This window comes from Cebus imitator, unplaced genomic scaffold (assembly GCF_001604975.1).
Source record: "Cebus imitator isolate Cc_AM_T3 unplaced genomic scaffold, Cebus_imitator-1.0 Scaffold325, whole genome shotgun sequence".
In the NCBI taxonomy this organism is placed as follows: Eukaryota; Metazoa; Chordata; class Mammalia; order Primates; family Cebidae; genus Cebus; species Cebus imitator.
Genome location: NW_016107640.1, coordinates 1401549 through 1416240, shown reverse-complemented (window position 1 = coordinate 1416240; position 14692 = coordinate 1401549). Strand labels below are relative to the sequence as shown.

The 14692-nt window shown below is 36.3% G+C and overlaps 1 protein-coding gene across 4 annotated transcripts in view; it reads right to left on the bottom strand.

Moving 5' to 3' along the window:
- MYO5A (myosin VA) overlaps window positions 1-14692 on the bottom strand; it is a 214798-nt gene that overhangs the window by 87235 nt on the left and 112871 nt on the right. For all 4 annotated transcript variants that reach the window (XM_017504607.2, XM_017504603.2, XM_017504608.2 and 1 more), the window contains exons 7-11: window positions 13506-13587; window positions 12762-12869; window positions 10691-10797; window positions 2484-2749; window positions 1613-1694 (exon numbers count right to left, since the gene is read on the bottom strand). In XM_017504607.2, the coding sequence (XP_017360096.1) occupies window positions 1613-1694; window positions 2484-2749; window positions 10691-10797; window positions 12762-12869; window positions 13506-13587 (645 nt within the window). The remainder of the gene's footprint in view (window positions 1-1612; window positions 1695-2483; window positions 2750-10690; window positions 10798-12761; window positions 12870-13505; window positions 13588-14692) is intronic.

Below are 14692 nucleotides of genomic sequence, written 5' to 3'. Positions count from 1 at the left end.
AAAAAAAAAAAAAAAAAAAAAAAAAAAAAAAAAAAAGAGGGTGGTATTGCTTTTCTACATTCCCATCACTCTGTGCCGAAACACAATGGGAAACAGTAGAAGGCTGTGGTATTGACTAAAGTAATTAAGAAACTCAGAAACACCTTGAGAAATGATAATGCTCAGTTTAGTTTCTGATAGGTTTTTATTAATGCTTCTTACGCAGAGACGCAAAATATATTAGTGGTCATCTTATTATGGAAATAGTCATAAGCCTAAGGTGTTAAGATCACTTCTACATTATTTCACTGTGGTACAGAGTTTAATCTGTTAAACAAAGATGGCTCAAGTTTTTATCAAAGTATATGAAATATTTATTCAAACAGTCTAAATAAAGACAAGCAGCAGCTCCTTGTCTCATCTTCCCCCAACCCCAGTCACATTCCCTGGAGGCAACCATTTTTAATTCCCTTAGCTATTTCTTCTGATATTTACCTACATATTTCTAAGGAATATGCTTATCAGCTACCTTTTGATTTATCAATATGAAACATCTACTGATTTGGTTATAACACAAACGAAGCTAAATTCACATATACCACCTCCTTCCCACTCTTCCACTACTCTCCCTATATTACTATTTTTAGATCCTTTTTTGGTTTTTACTAAATTTTTAACTTGCAAAGTCTTTAAACATCTATTTTTTGTGCATCAGCTATAGTCCATACTACTTGACCTCTCTCTTTATAAGATAAGGACTTACTAAGGATGCCTTTCCTACCCTTCAGCTTTATCTTCTAATTCATATGAGTGACTCATTGAATATCCTCTTTCATCGACACTAAGAATCACTCCCACTCTTGTACTTAGAACTATGCCTGGCACATGATGGACACTTTACATATTCCAACTCATTTAACCTATAAAACCATACACAATAGGTACTATTCTTATCACCATTTTACAGATGAGGAAGCTGAGGCCCAGGGATGTCAACTAACTTGCCCAAGGTCTCCTGGATAACTGACACAGGGTGGGATTCCAACCCACACAGTTCACCTCTGGGGTCTGTGCCCTTTACTATTACAATCTGCTGCCCCTGATTTTTAAGCACCTCTGAATCTCCCAACACCACGATACTCCTCTAAGATATTTGATATTACTACTTCACAAGAACCACTCAAAATATTCCCATTGCCATTGTCTCAGTGAATGCCCCAGGCTGTTGAAAAAAGAACACATAAATTTCTGCTTTTTAGTTCTGACATCTTGCTAATATAGCAAATAAGTGTCATAATTCCACATACAATTAGTTTCGGAACAACAAACTGAAGGATATCCCTGGGCTCAAAGCTTCATACTCACAAGCGATTACCTAATACACTGCCTGCTTCTCTCAATCTGTATGTCCTAAATTTTCGTTACTATCAGACAGCAATCAAAGGATAAACTTGAATCCCACCTGGCCATAAAACATTTTTCTAATGTTGTACCATTCACTAATCATCAGTTCTAAATTCCATATAATAATTATAATCCACAACTTCATTTCAGGGACAAGCTTTTAAACAAAGACTAAGAATTCAAGAGAACAACTTACAGCAGAATATTATTCAAGGAAGAACATTCTTACCATATTGAATTGTTGCTGTAGTTTTTCATTTGCATAATTTATGCAAAACTGTTCAAAACTATTTACCTCAAATGTTTCAAATCTGTAATCACAAAAATAATATGGAAACGAGGGAAAAGAAACAAAAAACTTTTTTAAAATATTCAAAATATACACATGAGGAAGAAAGAAATGAGACATTCCCCAACATTGTAAAACTTTCTTTTCATATCAGTGAAGATAAAGATTTATAAGTCAGTAGCATGGAATATGTACCTAGCAGATGAGCATCAGCCAAGCAGCAGAGACATTTTTTTTTTAAAGGCTCCAGCATGCAGAGGTGTTCAACACTATGAGTTTTTGAGGGCTCATTCATCCCCAAGTGGGGAACATCAGAATTATGATAAAGATCATTGCTTTTGTCAATTTACTGACTCAGTGTTACACACACATAGGAGGGAAATAGGAACAGAGATCCTACAGGTTCTTTTGAAAAAGAGAACCAGAGAATGAAAAATTAAGTATGAAACAAGCATAAATATGAAGGAAGGATTTTAACAGCTAAAGACAGGTACCCAAAGAAAGCAAACTAGCAAATCAAATTAAAGTTTTAGAATTTCAGTGATAATTTACCACGTGAGAGTCTGAAAACCAGCTAATTCTATACATTAGCTAAGTAAATTAGCTCTAGATTTGAACTATTTTTTTGTTTGTTTTAAATTTTAAGCAACATGCAATTGTATCACTATCAACAAGGTATTCTTGAATCGTCGTAGGCAAAGTCTCCCTTCTCTTTACTAGTAGGAAACAGAATCAAATGCCCACTTAGAGTTACCTGATAGACTCTAGAAAGAAATGCTCTCTGGCAGACCAGTTAGCCAAATATACTCACCCGTAAATGTCCAGCACACCAATAAAAGAGTGCTGTTTGACAGCAGAATGGAGAGCCTGATTGACATGATCTACAATCCAGTTAAAGAGCTTGGCATAGATGTGCTTGGCCAAAGCATCACGAGCATTTGTGGCCTGCAGCTTGGAGATGGGCTTGATGTATGTCTCTGTGGCAGTAGCCAGTTTCCGATGGCAGAGCCAGTGACACATCTCTTCATAGTCCACACCCATGAGATCGCAGAAGATGCAGAGAGGTTCATGCTTGGGCTGCCAAAAAGAATGGGTTATTTCCTATGATCAGATAAATCAAATAAGAATTTCCTGGAAAACGTTAACAAAGAGCTAACAAATAAAATTCAGCAATTTCTTTGTTATAACAAACACCAAGATCACTCAAAGTTGATTGGTGATAATAATCACATTCATCCATTAAACTGGCATCAAGGCAGCATTTTGCAGTCTCTTCTGGGGCTCACTTCAAAAATTACCTCTTCCTTTCACTCTGCATAGTATTTGCTTGTATCTCTCTTAAAGCACTTTCATTCACTCAATCAAAAAATCAGTCAGCTAGTCAACAATTATTTACTGAGTGCCTACTATGTGCCAGAAAACAAACACAAACATGGTCCCTGCCTTCCTAGAGCTTATAGTCACTTGGGGAAATGGATATTAATCAAATGATTGCTCCCTAAAATGCAAAATAACACAAAGACCAAGGAGACTATGCTGAGTCCATGTGAGAGGAACATGCTCTATTTAGGAAGCAGGAGACAGTTGCCTTGAGAAAAGGAAGGTGCTAACCGGGTGAAAGGGGGAAAAAAGATTTTCCAAGCCAAGGAAACAGCTGGCAAAAGCATTCTGTGGTGGGAAGGATTGAAGCTGAATGAGGGAGAAAATGTGAGTTGAAGCCACAGGAACAGACAGAGGCTATATCCTAGCTGGTCTTTATCCTTAGAGCAATGGGAGGCCACTGAAGGGTTGCAAGGAGGTAACTTGATAGTTATTTGTGTGACTTTTTAGATCAGAAGCACTTACATGACTTACATATCCCTGGTACCCCCTAGAATATCTTCCATGAGCCTTGCATGAGTAGATTGTTGATAAATACTTGTTTAATTTAATCCATGTTAATCAATTATATTTTTCAACATCTTCAATCACATGTATCAGCCGAATCTGACAACACTCCTGGGGAAAAGGCAGGGTGAACATCGTCTCTGGTGGATAAATGAGGAAATAGGATCCAAGAGAACACATAGCTTGTCAAAAATCAGCTGGCAATTGATGTCAGAGTTGGTATTAGAACTTGGGTATCCTGACACCCTCATCTCCAGACTCTTCACAGTCAAGCAGCCCTTCCTTCTTTCATCCCCCTTCCTCCCAAGTAATCACTTTAGATACAAATCAACACCACTGCCTGCTCAAATCCCTTAAATAAGCAGCCATATATATATATATGATTTGACATCATTTAAAAGTGGGTCAGGCTGGGTGTGGTGGCTCACGCCTGTAATCCTAGCACTTTGGGAGACTGAGGAAGGCCAATCACCTGAGGTCAGGAGTTTGAGACTAGCCTGGCCAACATGGTGAAAACCCTTCTCTATCCAACTACTTGGGAGGATGAGGCAGGAGAATCACTTGAACCCAGGAGGTGGAGGTTGCAGTGAGCTGAGACAGTGCCACTGCATTCCAGCCTGGGTGACAGAGCAAGACTTCATCTCTATTTTAAAGAAAAAAGTTGGGTCAACACTCTAAACATATTCTACTTGAATATTGTTACCATATTGTCATATTACATCAAGATAGTTAACTGTTTGGTTTAAATTCTCCACAGCTTTACTTATTTTTGGACTTCTTCACCTATCAGTAATTGAGAAAAGTCAATAATAATCTCCCACTCTGATAGCAAATTTGTCTCCTCTTATGGTTTCTGTTGATTTTTCCTTTATATCTTTTGAGACTATATCATTAAGTACATAGAAGTTAAGGCTATTGCTGGGTGTGGTGGCTCACGCCTGTAATCCAAGCACTTTGGAGGCCAAGGCAGGAGTTCAAGACCAGCCTGACCAACATGGTAAAACCCCGTCTTAAAAAAAAAAAAAAAAAGAAGTTAAGACTATTATATATTCCTGGTGAATAAAATCTGTTCTTTTTAGAGATAAGATTTCATTCTGTTGCCCAGGTTAGAGTGTAGTGGTACAATCGTATCTCACTGTAGCCTTAAACTGCTAGACTCAAGAGATCCTTCTGCCTCAGCCTGCTAGGATTACAGGCACATACCATGCATAGTAGTGAATAAAATCTTTATCATTACAAAGTCACTCTATTTCCCTCTAGCACTGCTTCTGGCTTCAGAGTCTATTTTGTTTGATACCTGCATAGTTCTGCCAGTTTTGTTCTAGCTAGTATGTCTTTTTTAAACTTTTCTTTTTCGAACTTTCTATACTTCTATTATTTTAGGAATGCTTCTTTTAAAAGTATATACCTGAAAAATTTGTTTTCTTTTTTCGACTTTTATTTTAGAATCAGGGGGTACGCATGCAGGTTTGTAATAAAGTATATTGTATGATGCTGAGGTTTGGAGTATGAATGAATCCATCAACTGAGTAGTGAGCATAGTCACCAGTCGGTAGTTTTTTCAATCACTGCTGTCTTTTGTATCACCCCCATGTCTATTGTTCCCATTTATGACCATGTGCATCCAATGTTTAGCTCCCACTTATAAGTGAGAACATGTAGTATTTGGTTTTCTGTTTTTGTGTTAGTTTACTTAGGCTAATATTTTCCAGCTGCATCTATGTTGCTGCAAAGGGCATGATTTCATTCTTTTTTATGACTGTGTAGTATCCCACGGTTATATCTGAATTTTTTTAAACCAGTCTAACAATCTAACTCTTTTAGCTGCAGCATTTAGTCCATTTTTAATTATTTCCATTTTACTTTGTTCTTTTGGTTGTCCTGCTTTTCAACATTTCTTTTTCCTCTCTCTTTCTTGCTATATTTTGATTTTTTTTCAATCCGTTTTCCTCTAGACTGGTTTCAAAAGTTTACTTTGTTAATATTCGGTTACATGATTAACTTAAAGTAATTAAATAACACTAACTCCAAACACCCCATCCCAATTTATCCTCTGTTATCCAATACTTTAGTTATACCTTTTGTGTGTGGGGGCAGAGTGGCGGGCTGGGTATTCATTTTCTTTTTTAAACTTTTTATCTAACTTTAGACTAACAGAAAAGTTGCATTCGAATAGTACAAAAAATGCTCTTCACTCAGATTTCCTAAATATTAACATTTTACCACATTCCCTTTTATCACTATTTGGGGCAGGGTGTCTTTTATACACATTACTTCTTCAGACCCTTTTGAGAGTAAATTGCAAACACAATGCCCCTTTTATCTAAATATTTCAGTGTGTGTTTCCTAAAAACCACGGACATTACCTTATATAAGTGCAGTATAATGAACAAAATGAGAAAATTAGCAATGATACAATCCTATTATGTAACCTACAGATCACTTCAATTTTTGCCAGTTGGCCTAACAGTGCTTTCTACAAAAAATAATTAATTTTTATGGTGTGACACTGACTTTTTGAAGAGTCCCTCAATTTGGGTCTGTATGATGTTACCTTATGATTAGATTTGGGCAGAAATACCAGAGAAGTTGTGTTGCATTCTTCTGTGTGTCAGATTGGTCCAAATATTGGTAATATCAATTGTGATCACTTGGTTAAGGGAATGTCTGCCAGGTTTCTTGACTGTAATAACAACTATCTTCCCCTTTGTAATTAATACATGTCTTGTGGGGAATTCCATCTTTTACCAGCTCAATATACTATTCACTATTATTTTAATCAAATTTTATCTACATTTGCCCACATTTTACTACTTCTTAGTTCATTTCTTCTTGCATCTTAGATCTTCCAACTGGGATCACTTTCTTTCTGCCTAAACTATATCCTTCAATATGTAATGTTTCCTTTAGTGAGGGCTTACTGACAACACAGACTCTCATACGCATGTTTCTTTTGAGACCATCTGGCTGTATCGTCCAGGCTGGAGTGCAGTGGTGCCATCTCAGCATCCAGGTTCAAGCAATTCTCATGCCTCAGCCTCTCAAGTAGCTGGGGTTATAGGCACACACCACGACACCCAGCTAATTTTTGTATTTTTAGTTGGAAGAGGGTTTTGCCATGTTGGCCAGGCTAGTCTCAAACTCTTGGCCTCAGGTGATCTACCTATCTCAGCCTCCCAAAGCGCTGGGACTACAGGTGTGAGCTACCATGCCTGGCCTCTCATAAGTTTTTAATTGTCTGAAAATGCTTCCAATTTTAATTCAGTCTAGGAAGATATTTTAACTGGATATGTGATTCTAAGTTAATAGTTTCTAAGGACACGGAAGATACCATTCCACTATGTTCTGGCTTTTATAGCTGCAGCGGGGAAGTGAACTATCAGATTAATTGCTATTTCTTCAAGGGTAATCTCTTAATCTCTGTCTTAAGTTTCCTCTGTCTTTGATATCATTATGATATGCTTAGGGGTAGATTTCTTTTTATTTATGCTAATTGGGATTTTCTGGACTTTCTGAATCTGTGGGTTAGTCATTTTCACAAGTTCTAAAATTTCTTAGTAATGATCTCTTGGAATATTATGTCTGCTTTATTCTCTCTCTTCTCTCCTTTACCAATTTTCATTAGATTAACATTAGACATTATAACTCTGTCCCTCTTCTCTCTTAACTACTGTTTCAAGTGCTCTGTCTTTGGTTCCTATCTTGCATTTTGGACAATTTCTTCACATCTATCTTCTAGCTTATCAGTTTTCTCTTCAGTTGTGCCAAATCTCCTGTTAATTTATTTTGGCATTCTTAGCAGGTATGACTCTGCTATCTGTTGTTTCTCCTAGCTCCTGCTATTTTGTTTTACTGTGGGACTTGCGATTTTTGACTGTGAGTCAATATTTCTTGTAACTTTTCCCATGGGACTCCACTGAGGCCTAGACTGAAGATGGGTCCTCCAAAGTAGATTTCCAATTTCTTCTCTCCGATGCCTAGGGCACTACCAGCCCAGGATCAATTTAAGCTATACTTTCGGTATGTAGTTTTTGAGACCTACCAAGAACTATGAAATCAGGCTGGGAACGAATATGCGTGACAGTGAGTTTGTTGTTACAAATTTTTAGGGATCTAGTTTTCTGCATCTACTTGGCACCAAAGTGTGGGTCAGGTTTTCTTTATACTCTTGGAGTGGGTGGTTGGCAAATTACTACTGGTTTCCTACTTAGGGTCTCAGCAGCTTTAGGCAGGAGACTTTGTGTTTCCCTGTTTATATGAGTCCTGTACTTTGTCTTCGTCTTCTGTGCATCACTTGGCTACAAAACCCAAAGCTCAAGGTCATCGGGTTCAGCAAATGCCTTCAAGGTGGGGCAAAACTATCAAATAGAGATGTCTTACCAGTAACTTTTAAAGCTCATTTAAGGCCAGGTGCAGTGGCTCACGCCTATAATCCCAGTACTTTGGGAGGCTGAGGTGGGCAGATCACCTGAGGTCAGGAGTTCGAGATCAGCCTGGCCAACATGGTGAAACCCCATCTCTACTAAAAATACAAAAATTAGCTGGACACAGTGGGGCACGCCTGTAATTCCAGCTTCTCAGGAGGCTGAGGCTGTACTCCAGACCGGGCGACAGAATGACGACAGACTCTGTCTCCAAAAAAAAAAAAAACTCATTGAATTTCTACCTACCCCAAATAGTGAAACTGTAGTATTTATAGCTATCAGCAAATCAACAAAGTTGACAGCAATGGTTAGAAAACAAACATCACAGAATTATAAGAACTGAATGGAAGTAACTTTGGGACAAGTTCCACATAAGTACTATTCCTCCAAGACAATATTAATAACTTCTAGATATCTCAAATATGAAAACAGTACACTGATATTTTAGGGAAGACTCATAGCAAAGTGATATATGTGATAAAATATTAGTCATGACTTTCTTGATTAGAAGCTTGACATTTGGGGAAAGATCACGAGGGCAAAGAGGGTGATGCAGAAATCAATGAGTTATTTTTTAAAAATCCAGTTTGTATTCCAATATTCAGAGTAGTGTTATTCATAATGGCCAAAAGGTAAAACAACTCAAATATCCACCAATCAACCAATGGATAAACAAAATGTGTTATCTCCATATGATGGACTATTACTCAGCCATAAAAAAGAATAAAGTATTGATACATGCTACAACATGGGTGGATTTTGAAAGAAGCCAGTCACAAAAGATCATATGTTATCTGATTCCATTTATTTAAAATGTCCAGAACAGGCAAATCTATAGAGGCAGAAAACAGATTTATGATTGCTTAGGGCTAGGGGAATCGATGTATAGGTTACAATAAGTAAAGGGCACTGGGTTTCTTTTTGAGGTCATGGAAATATTTTAAACTGACTGTGATGATGGTTACACATATCTGTGAATATACTAAAAGCCATTTAATGGTACACTTTAAATGAGCATGATATGTGACTTATATCTCAACAAAGCTGTTTTTTAAAAGACTAGCAATGTTTCATTAGAAGAAATCAGGGTTTAAATCAGAATCATCATTTTGACTTTCACAAAACCACCATTAGGAAAAGAGGCTGGAGGAAGAGAGAGGGAATTTGGACCCATGGCTCAGAAAAATTACACCTCAAATATTCATAAAGAAAATCATGAGAATCAAGCTTTCTGTAAACTAAACTCTCTGCCCATCTAGCTTCTTTTGGTCCTTGGACTAAAAATAAGTTACAGGGCCAGGCACAGTGGCTCACACTTGTAATCCCAGCAATTTGGGAGGCTGAGGTGGGTGGATCACCTGAGGTCAGGAGTTCAATACCAACCTGGCCAACATGGCAAAACTAAAATACAAAATTACTACTAAAAATAGAAAATTAACTGGGCATGGTGGTGTGTACCTCCAGTCCTAGCTACTCAGGAGGCTGATGTAGGCGAATCGCCTTAACCTGGGAGGCAGAGGTTGCAGCGAGCCAAGATAGTGCCTTTGCACTCCAGCCTGGGAAATAAGAGTGAAACTCCATCAAAGAAAGAAAAGAAAAGAAAAGAAAAGAAAGAAAAGAAAAGAAAGAAAAGAAAAGAAAAGAAAAGAAAAGAAAAGAAAAGAAAAGAAAAGAAAAGAAAAGAAAAAGAAAGAAAGAAAGAAAGAAAGAAAGAAAGAAAGAAAAGAAAAAAAGTTATAGAACAAGTTTTCTCTGCAAATCATAAAGTCATTTATTTTATATTATATCATGTCTCACACATCGAATATAGTATGAAAGTACTATACCCAGAAAAGACAGGACATACATTCTTTTCTTATAGGAGTAGAGAATCTGTTTTTACACAAAAGGCTATAGATCCAGAGAAAAAAGGCAACCAAGTGAGTGGAATAAATGCCATTTAAATTAAGGCCTTAATTAAGAACACCAAAATGAATAGCCTCAAAAACCTCAAATCCTAGTGGTTAAAGGCAAGCAAGAGAGACCTATATAGAACAATGTGATTTGAGCTACAATGAAAGAAAGCAGATGGGGGAATATGATTCTAAGAAGAGATGCTACAGATCTGCCTGTGAGAAGTGAGTAAGAGCTGGCTAGGGAAGAAAAGCATTCAACGTACCCCAGCAGAGAGAATCTGAGCAAAGCCAGGAGAGAGAGACAGCCTGGTATGGAAATGGCTGGATGTGCAGTATGAGAAGCAGTGAGAGAGAAGCTCAGTAGGAAGCCAGGAGTCAGACATGAAGGCCCTTTCATGTCATGTCATACCACATAAGGTATTGGATCTCCTTTTGAAGGCAGTGGGGAGTCCTGAAAGATTTAAGCAAGGACATGATATGATCCCTAATAGCTCTAACTTCCGTCAGTCTCTGATCTTGTGGGGTCATCTGCATCACAGTCATTAATTTCATCTATCTATCCTTCTCTCTTTTTCTCTCTCTGTCTCACACACAAACACATACACACACACACACAATTGCTATGCACTGGGGATTAGAATCCATATTTCTTTATTCTCAGTTCGAGATTCTCCTTTGGATAATATATCTCTTTGATAATTACATTTCTGATAATATTGATAGAGAGATTTAAACTATCCTGCTTCTTTAAACAATCTACAAATCTAAAACACAATTCAACTGCCATCCCACTAAGCTTATTCTGAACTTACAGGTATTGTGCAGCTGTCTGCATCTCGGGATGTAAATCCAACATTGCCTAAGTGAAGGATGCCAGCAAGTATTCGGAAAATTCCCATTTGATAAGATTCACTAATTCCTGAAACAAAAGAGTGAATAAACAAGTGGTTAATTTCAGAACAGCAACTAAACAACTACAGCAGACAATTTTAAACCTATTGTTAATTTCTGAATATTGCCAGATGTTGTACACATTATAATGTGTCATAGCTAACAACACTTTCATCTTTGTTGACATTAACACATTAGGCAGTTTAGCATGATGGATGGATAGCATGGCTGTAGGCTGTGGCTGATATGGGCTTGAGACCTGGCTCTGCTATGGACCTATCATCACAAATGGACAGGTAACTCAGTCTTCTATGCTTCCATTCTCTCATTTAAGATATGAAAATAATAGTGACTACTTCAAAGTATGTGAAGATTAAATGAGATAATGCACATAGCATACTTAATACACGATGTGACACACAGTAAGTGCTAAAAAAATTATTGTCATCATTGTCACACACTGGGTTTAAAATTAACATTATCATTTCTATTTATCTCTATTCCAAATATAGCCCAATAAAGCTGTTACTGCTTAAGGCTGTTTAAGAAGTATTATTTAATTACTTCTTTACAGACCAAGTATAAGTCAAAGACATACCAAGATTAGAAGTGTTTAGGCTGGTGCTATATCCCAGCCTGATGAGTATGTGTCCAAATACAGCTTCAGAGCAGAAATTGAAGGATAAGGATAAGGCAGGATGAGAAAGCTGGACAGTGTTTGGCTTCTATCAGATCTGGCTTCATTTTAAAATAACATAAGAATCTCCAGAAAATTAGATATAATTACATGCAAATAGAGGCAGTGAAATTATTTCCAAGTATGTAATCTTACAAAGGATAATTCAGTACTGACCCTATAATGAATGTGTGTGTGTGTGTTTTTTTTTTTTGTTTTTTTTTTTTTTTTTTTTTTTTTTTTAGCATCGCCTGCATTATGGCTTTTTATTTTTATTTTTAATTTATTTATTTTTTTTTTTGAGGCACAGAATCACTCTGCTGCCCAGGCTGGAGTGCAATGGCGTGATCTCAGCCCAATGCAACCTCCGTATGGCTTTTTCAAATTCACGATTTAGTATTTACAAACAGATTTAGCCCTAGAAGAAATGCAGCGCTTTTCAAACTTTAAATGTGCATGTGAATCACCAATAGATTTTTGATAAAATGCAGATTATGTTTCAGTAGGTCTGAGAAGGGATTCAGGATTCTGCATTTCTAGCAAGGCCCACAGTGGTCCTGGTCTACACTATAATCAGCAGCGCTTTTACATTAAATTAACTCACCTGAGGGTACTACTCAACATGCCATCATACCATGTTAGAGGTATTTATATTTTGAGGGTTTTTTTTTTTCTTTAAGTTGTAGATGACAGTTTTAAAGATTAGTTTATTCACATGTAGGCCCAACAATTTTTAAATCCCAGAAACAAGACAGAGTGACATCTGAGCTGCTTCAGAAATGTTGGAACAGAAAAATAAAAAATGCTGGAATAAACTACACATAATGTAATATTCTGTCATGATGCCAACTCAGCCACATTTCCCAGCCACAAAAAGATCCCGAAAACAAAACAAACAGAAAGCTCTAACAAATGTGAGCTTGTACAGGATGCCATTTCATTTACTTTCAGGTTTCAAATTTTGTAAAAATTTAAGCAAAGAATTACAAGTAGCCCTCCCCTGATGCCCCAAATATTAAACAGTTGTATTGAAGGCTAGTTTGCATACCATAAAATTCACCCATTTTAAGTGTGCAATTCAATGATTTTTAGTAAATTTACAAAGTTGTGCAACCATTACCACAATCTAATTTTACAACAGTTCCATCACCCCAAAAAGAAACCTCCTGTTTGACATTTAAATGTGTCCTATACGGAATATTAAATCTTCCAGCAATACTCATCACTTAATAAAAAATCAAGCCAATATTCTAAACAAAGGTTGCTGGAGTAAAAAAGCTATTCCTCAAAAAAGCTCGAGAATAAAGTGGCATTACCTAGCAAAGTGCAGGCCTGCCTGGTGTGTGCCATCTCCTTTGCATCATCCACTCCTTCAATCATAGGACTGCCTCCTTGTTTTGTGTAATTAAAGTCATTTGCATTTCCTGTAATGAAGAAAAATGAAAGTTTTCTGATTTATGAAAAAGCCTTGCCTCCTACCCTTCTGTCCACTCTGAATCAGAGGTGGTGATAGCACAGTTAAGTGTACATGGTCTAGACTTTGTCTGTGTTTTCAATCGTATTTTAATACAAAATTTAAAATTAAATAATGAAGTAAAATATTTATAGTTTATTTATGTTAACTGGTAAAATAAATAGTCCTTTCCTAAAGGTTTTATTCCAATCTACGCACTAGAATAATTTCCTCAAATCCTTTACTCCCCTCATAAGAAACCCTACTAGCCTCTAACAAATCAACTCCTTTAAATTTTTTTTCTTTTAATCAAGGCAAATATGAAACATATACAAAAGTCAAGAGACTTATAATGAGCCACTAGGTATTCATTACTCATCTTAAACGCCCATCTAAAATCACCTCCAGGCCAATCCTGTTCCATTTATACAGCCATTTACTCCTTCTCCACTCCCATGGGTTATTTTGAAGGTAAATGCTGACTTTTTATCATTTTATCCATAAGTATTTCCATATGGGATAAGCTCCTTTTTAATAAGTAAATTTAGGAACTTGGAAATTAACAGAAAACAATGCCAGAAAAATAAATTTAATGCCATAGTCATACCTAATCGTAGCATTTTAAATTCAGGTAACTTTGCTGAGGCACAAAGCTGATAGAAGATATGATAGTTTCTCTCCTCTTCTGCCTTTGAAATAAGAAGAGTTTTTAATTACAGCTTTTAATCTAGAACTCAGAAAAGTCTATCATAAAATAAGATTTTAATATTTAATTATCAGTTGGTTAAATTATACTTTCCAGTATTTCCTGTTACTTATTTGTGATTATTAAACCTTATGATTTATAGTCTATATGCATATGTTTGAGTATGTGTTGGTCAAACTCAGCATAAAACATTGGATTTTTTGAAAATTCTTTTTGAACTAGTGAACAACTTGATACATGTCCACAAACATAAGATAATCAGTGCTTTTGGGGGAAAGTAAAACCATTTTTTTTTGTAATACTCAATACTATTTTCTAATGGTACCTCTTCATGGAGAATAATCCCATTATTGCCATATTTTAGAGTGGACCGTCTACTGTGGTTGTCAGAAACCCTCAAATGTACATCTTCTATGTCATTTTAGTTTATATAATTTAAATCAATAATTTTTATAAAACAGAAGATAAATCACATATAAATTCTAAGATAATTTTTCAGTATTTCCTAAGAGTCTTTTCCACATATATATCTAAAAAATACAGGTGCAATAATATTATTCATACAAAACTAAATCCTAATAGTCTACCATTATATGCTTGAATTTGACAGTATACTCAGTTGGCTAATGAATCATATTAGTAAGGCCAAGGTCAGATTTGATGCCCAACAGGGGCTGATGTCAGGAAAAGAAAACCTATTACAGGGACAGAAATCACTGAACAAATTACCAATATACCAATGTCCACAGCATGATTAAATAAGAGATCAGGTGGTTTCACACACAGAAACTAGAAAAGCCTGTTAGAGATGTAAATATATAGTATTTCCCACTTTCCAATCAAAAAGGACCAATAGCATATGTGTGAATGTCAACCCTACACAGACGCATCAACTGTGTTTTTTGATAGTAGTTCACAATTGTGTTATGAAGAGTTTTTTTAACCTTCACTATTCTATCTAAACAATAATATATTCTAAGAAAGGAGAAGGAAGGAATGAAAGAGGATAATTTTTTTTCTTCAACTGAGTTCAAATTGTAACTTACTGAAGGCATGGAACAACGCCTTTCCTATCATTTAGAAATATG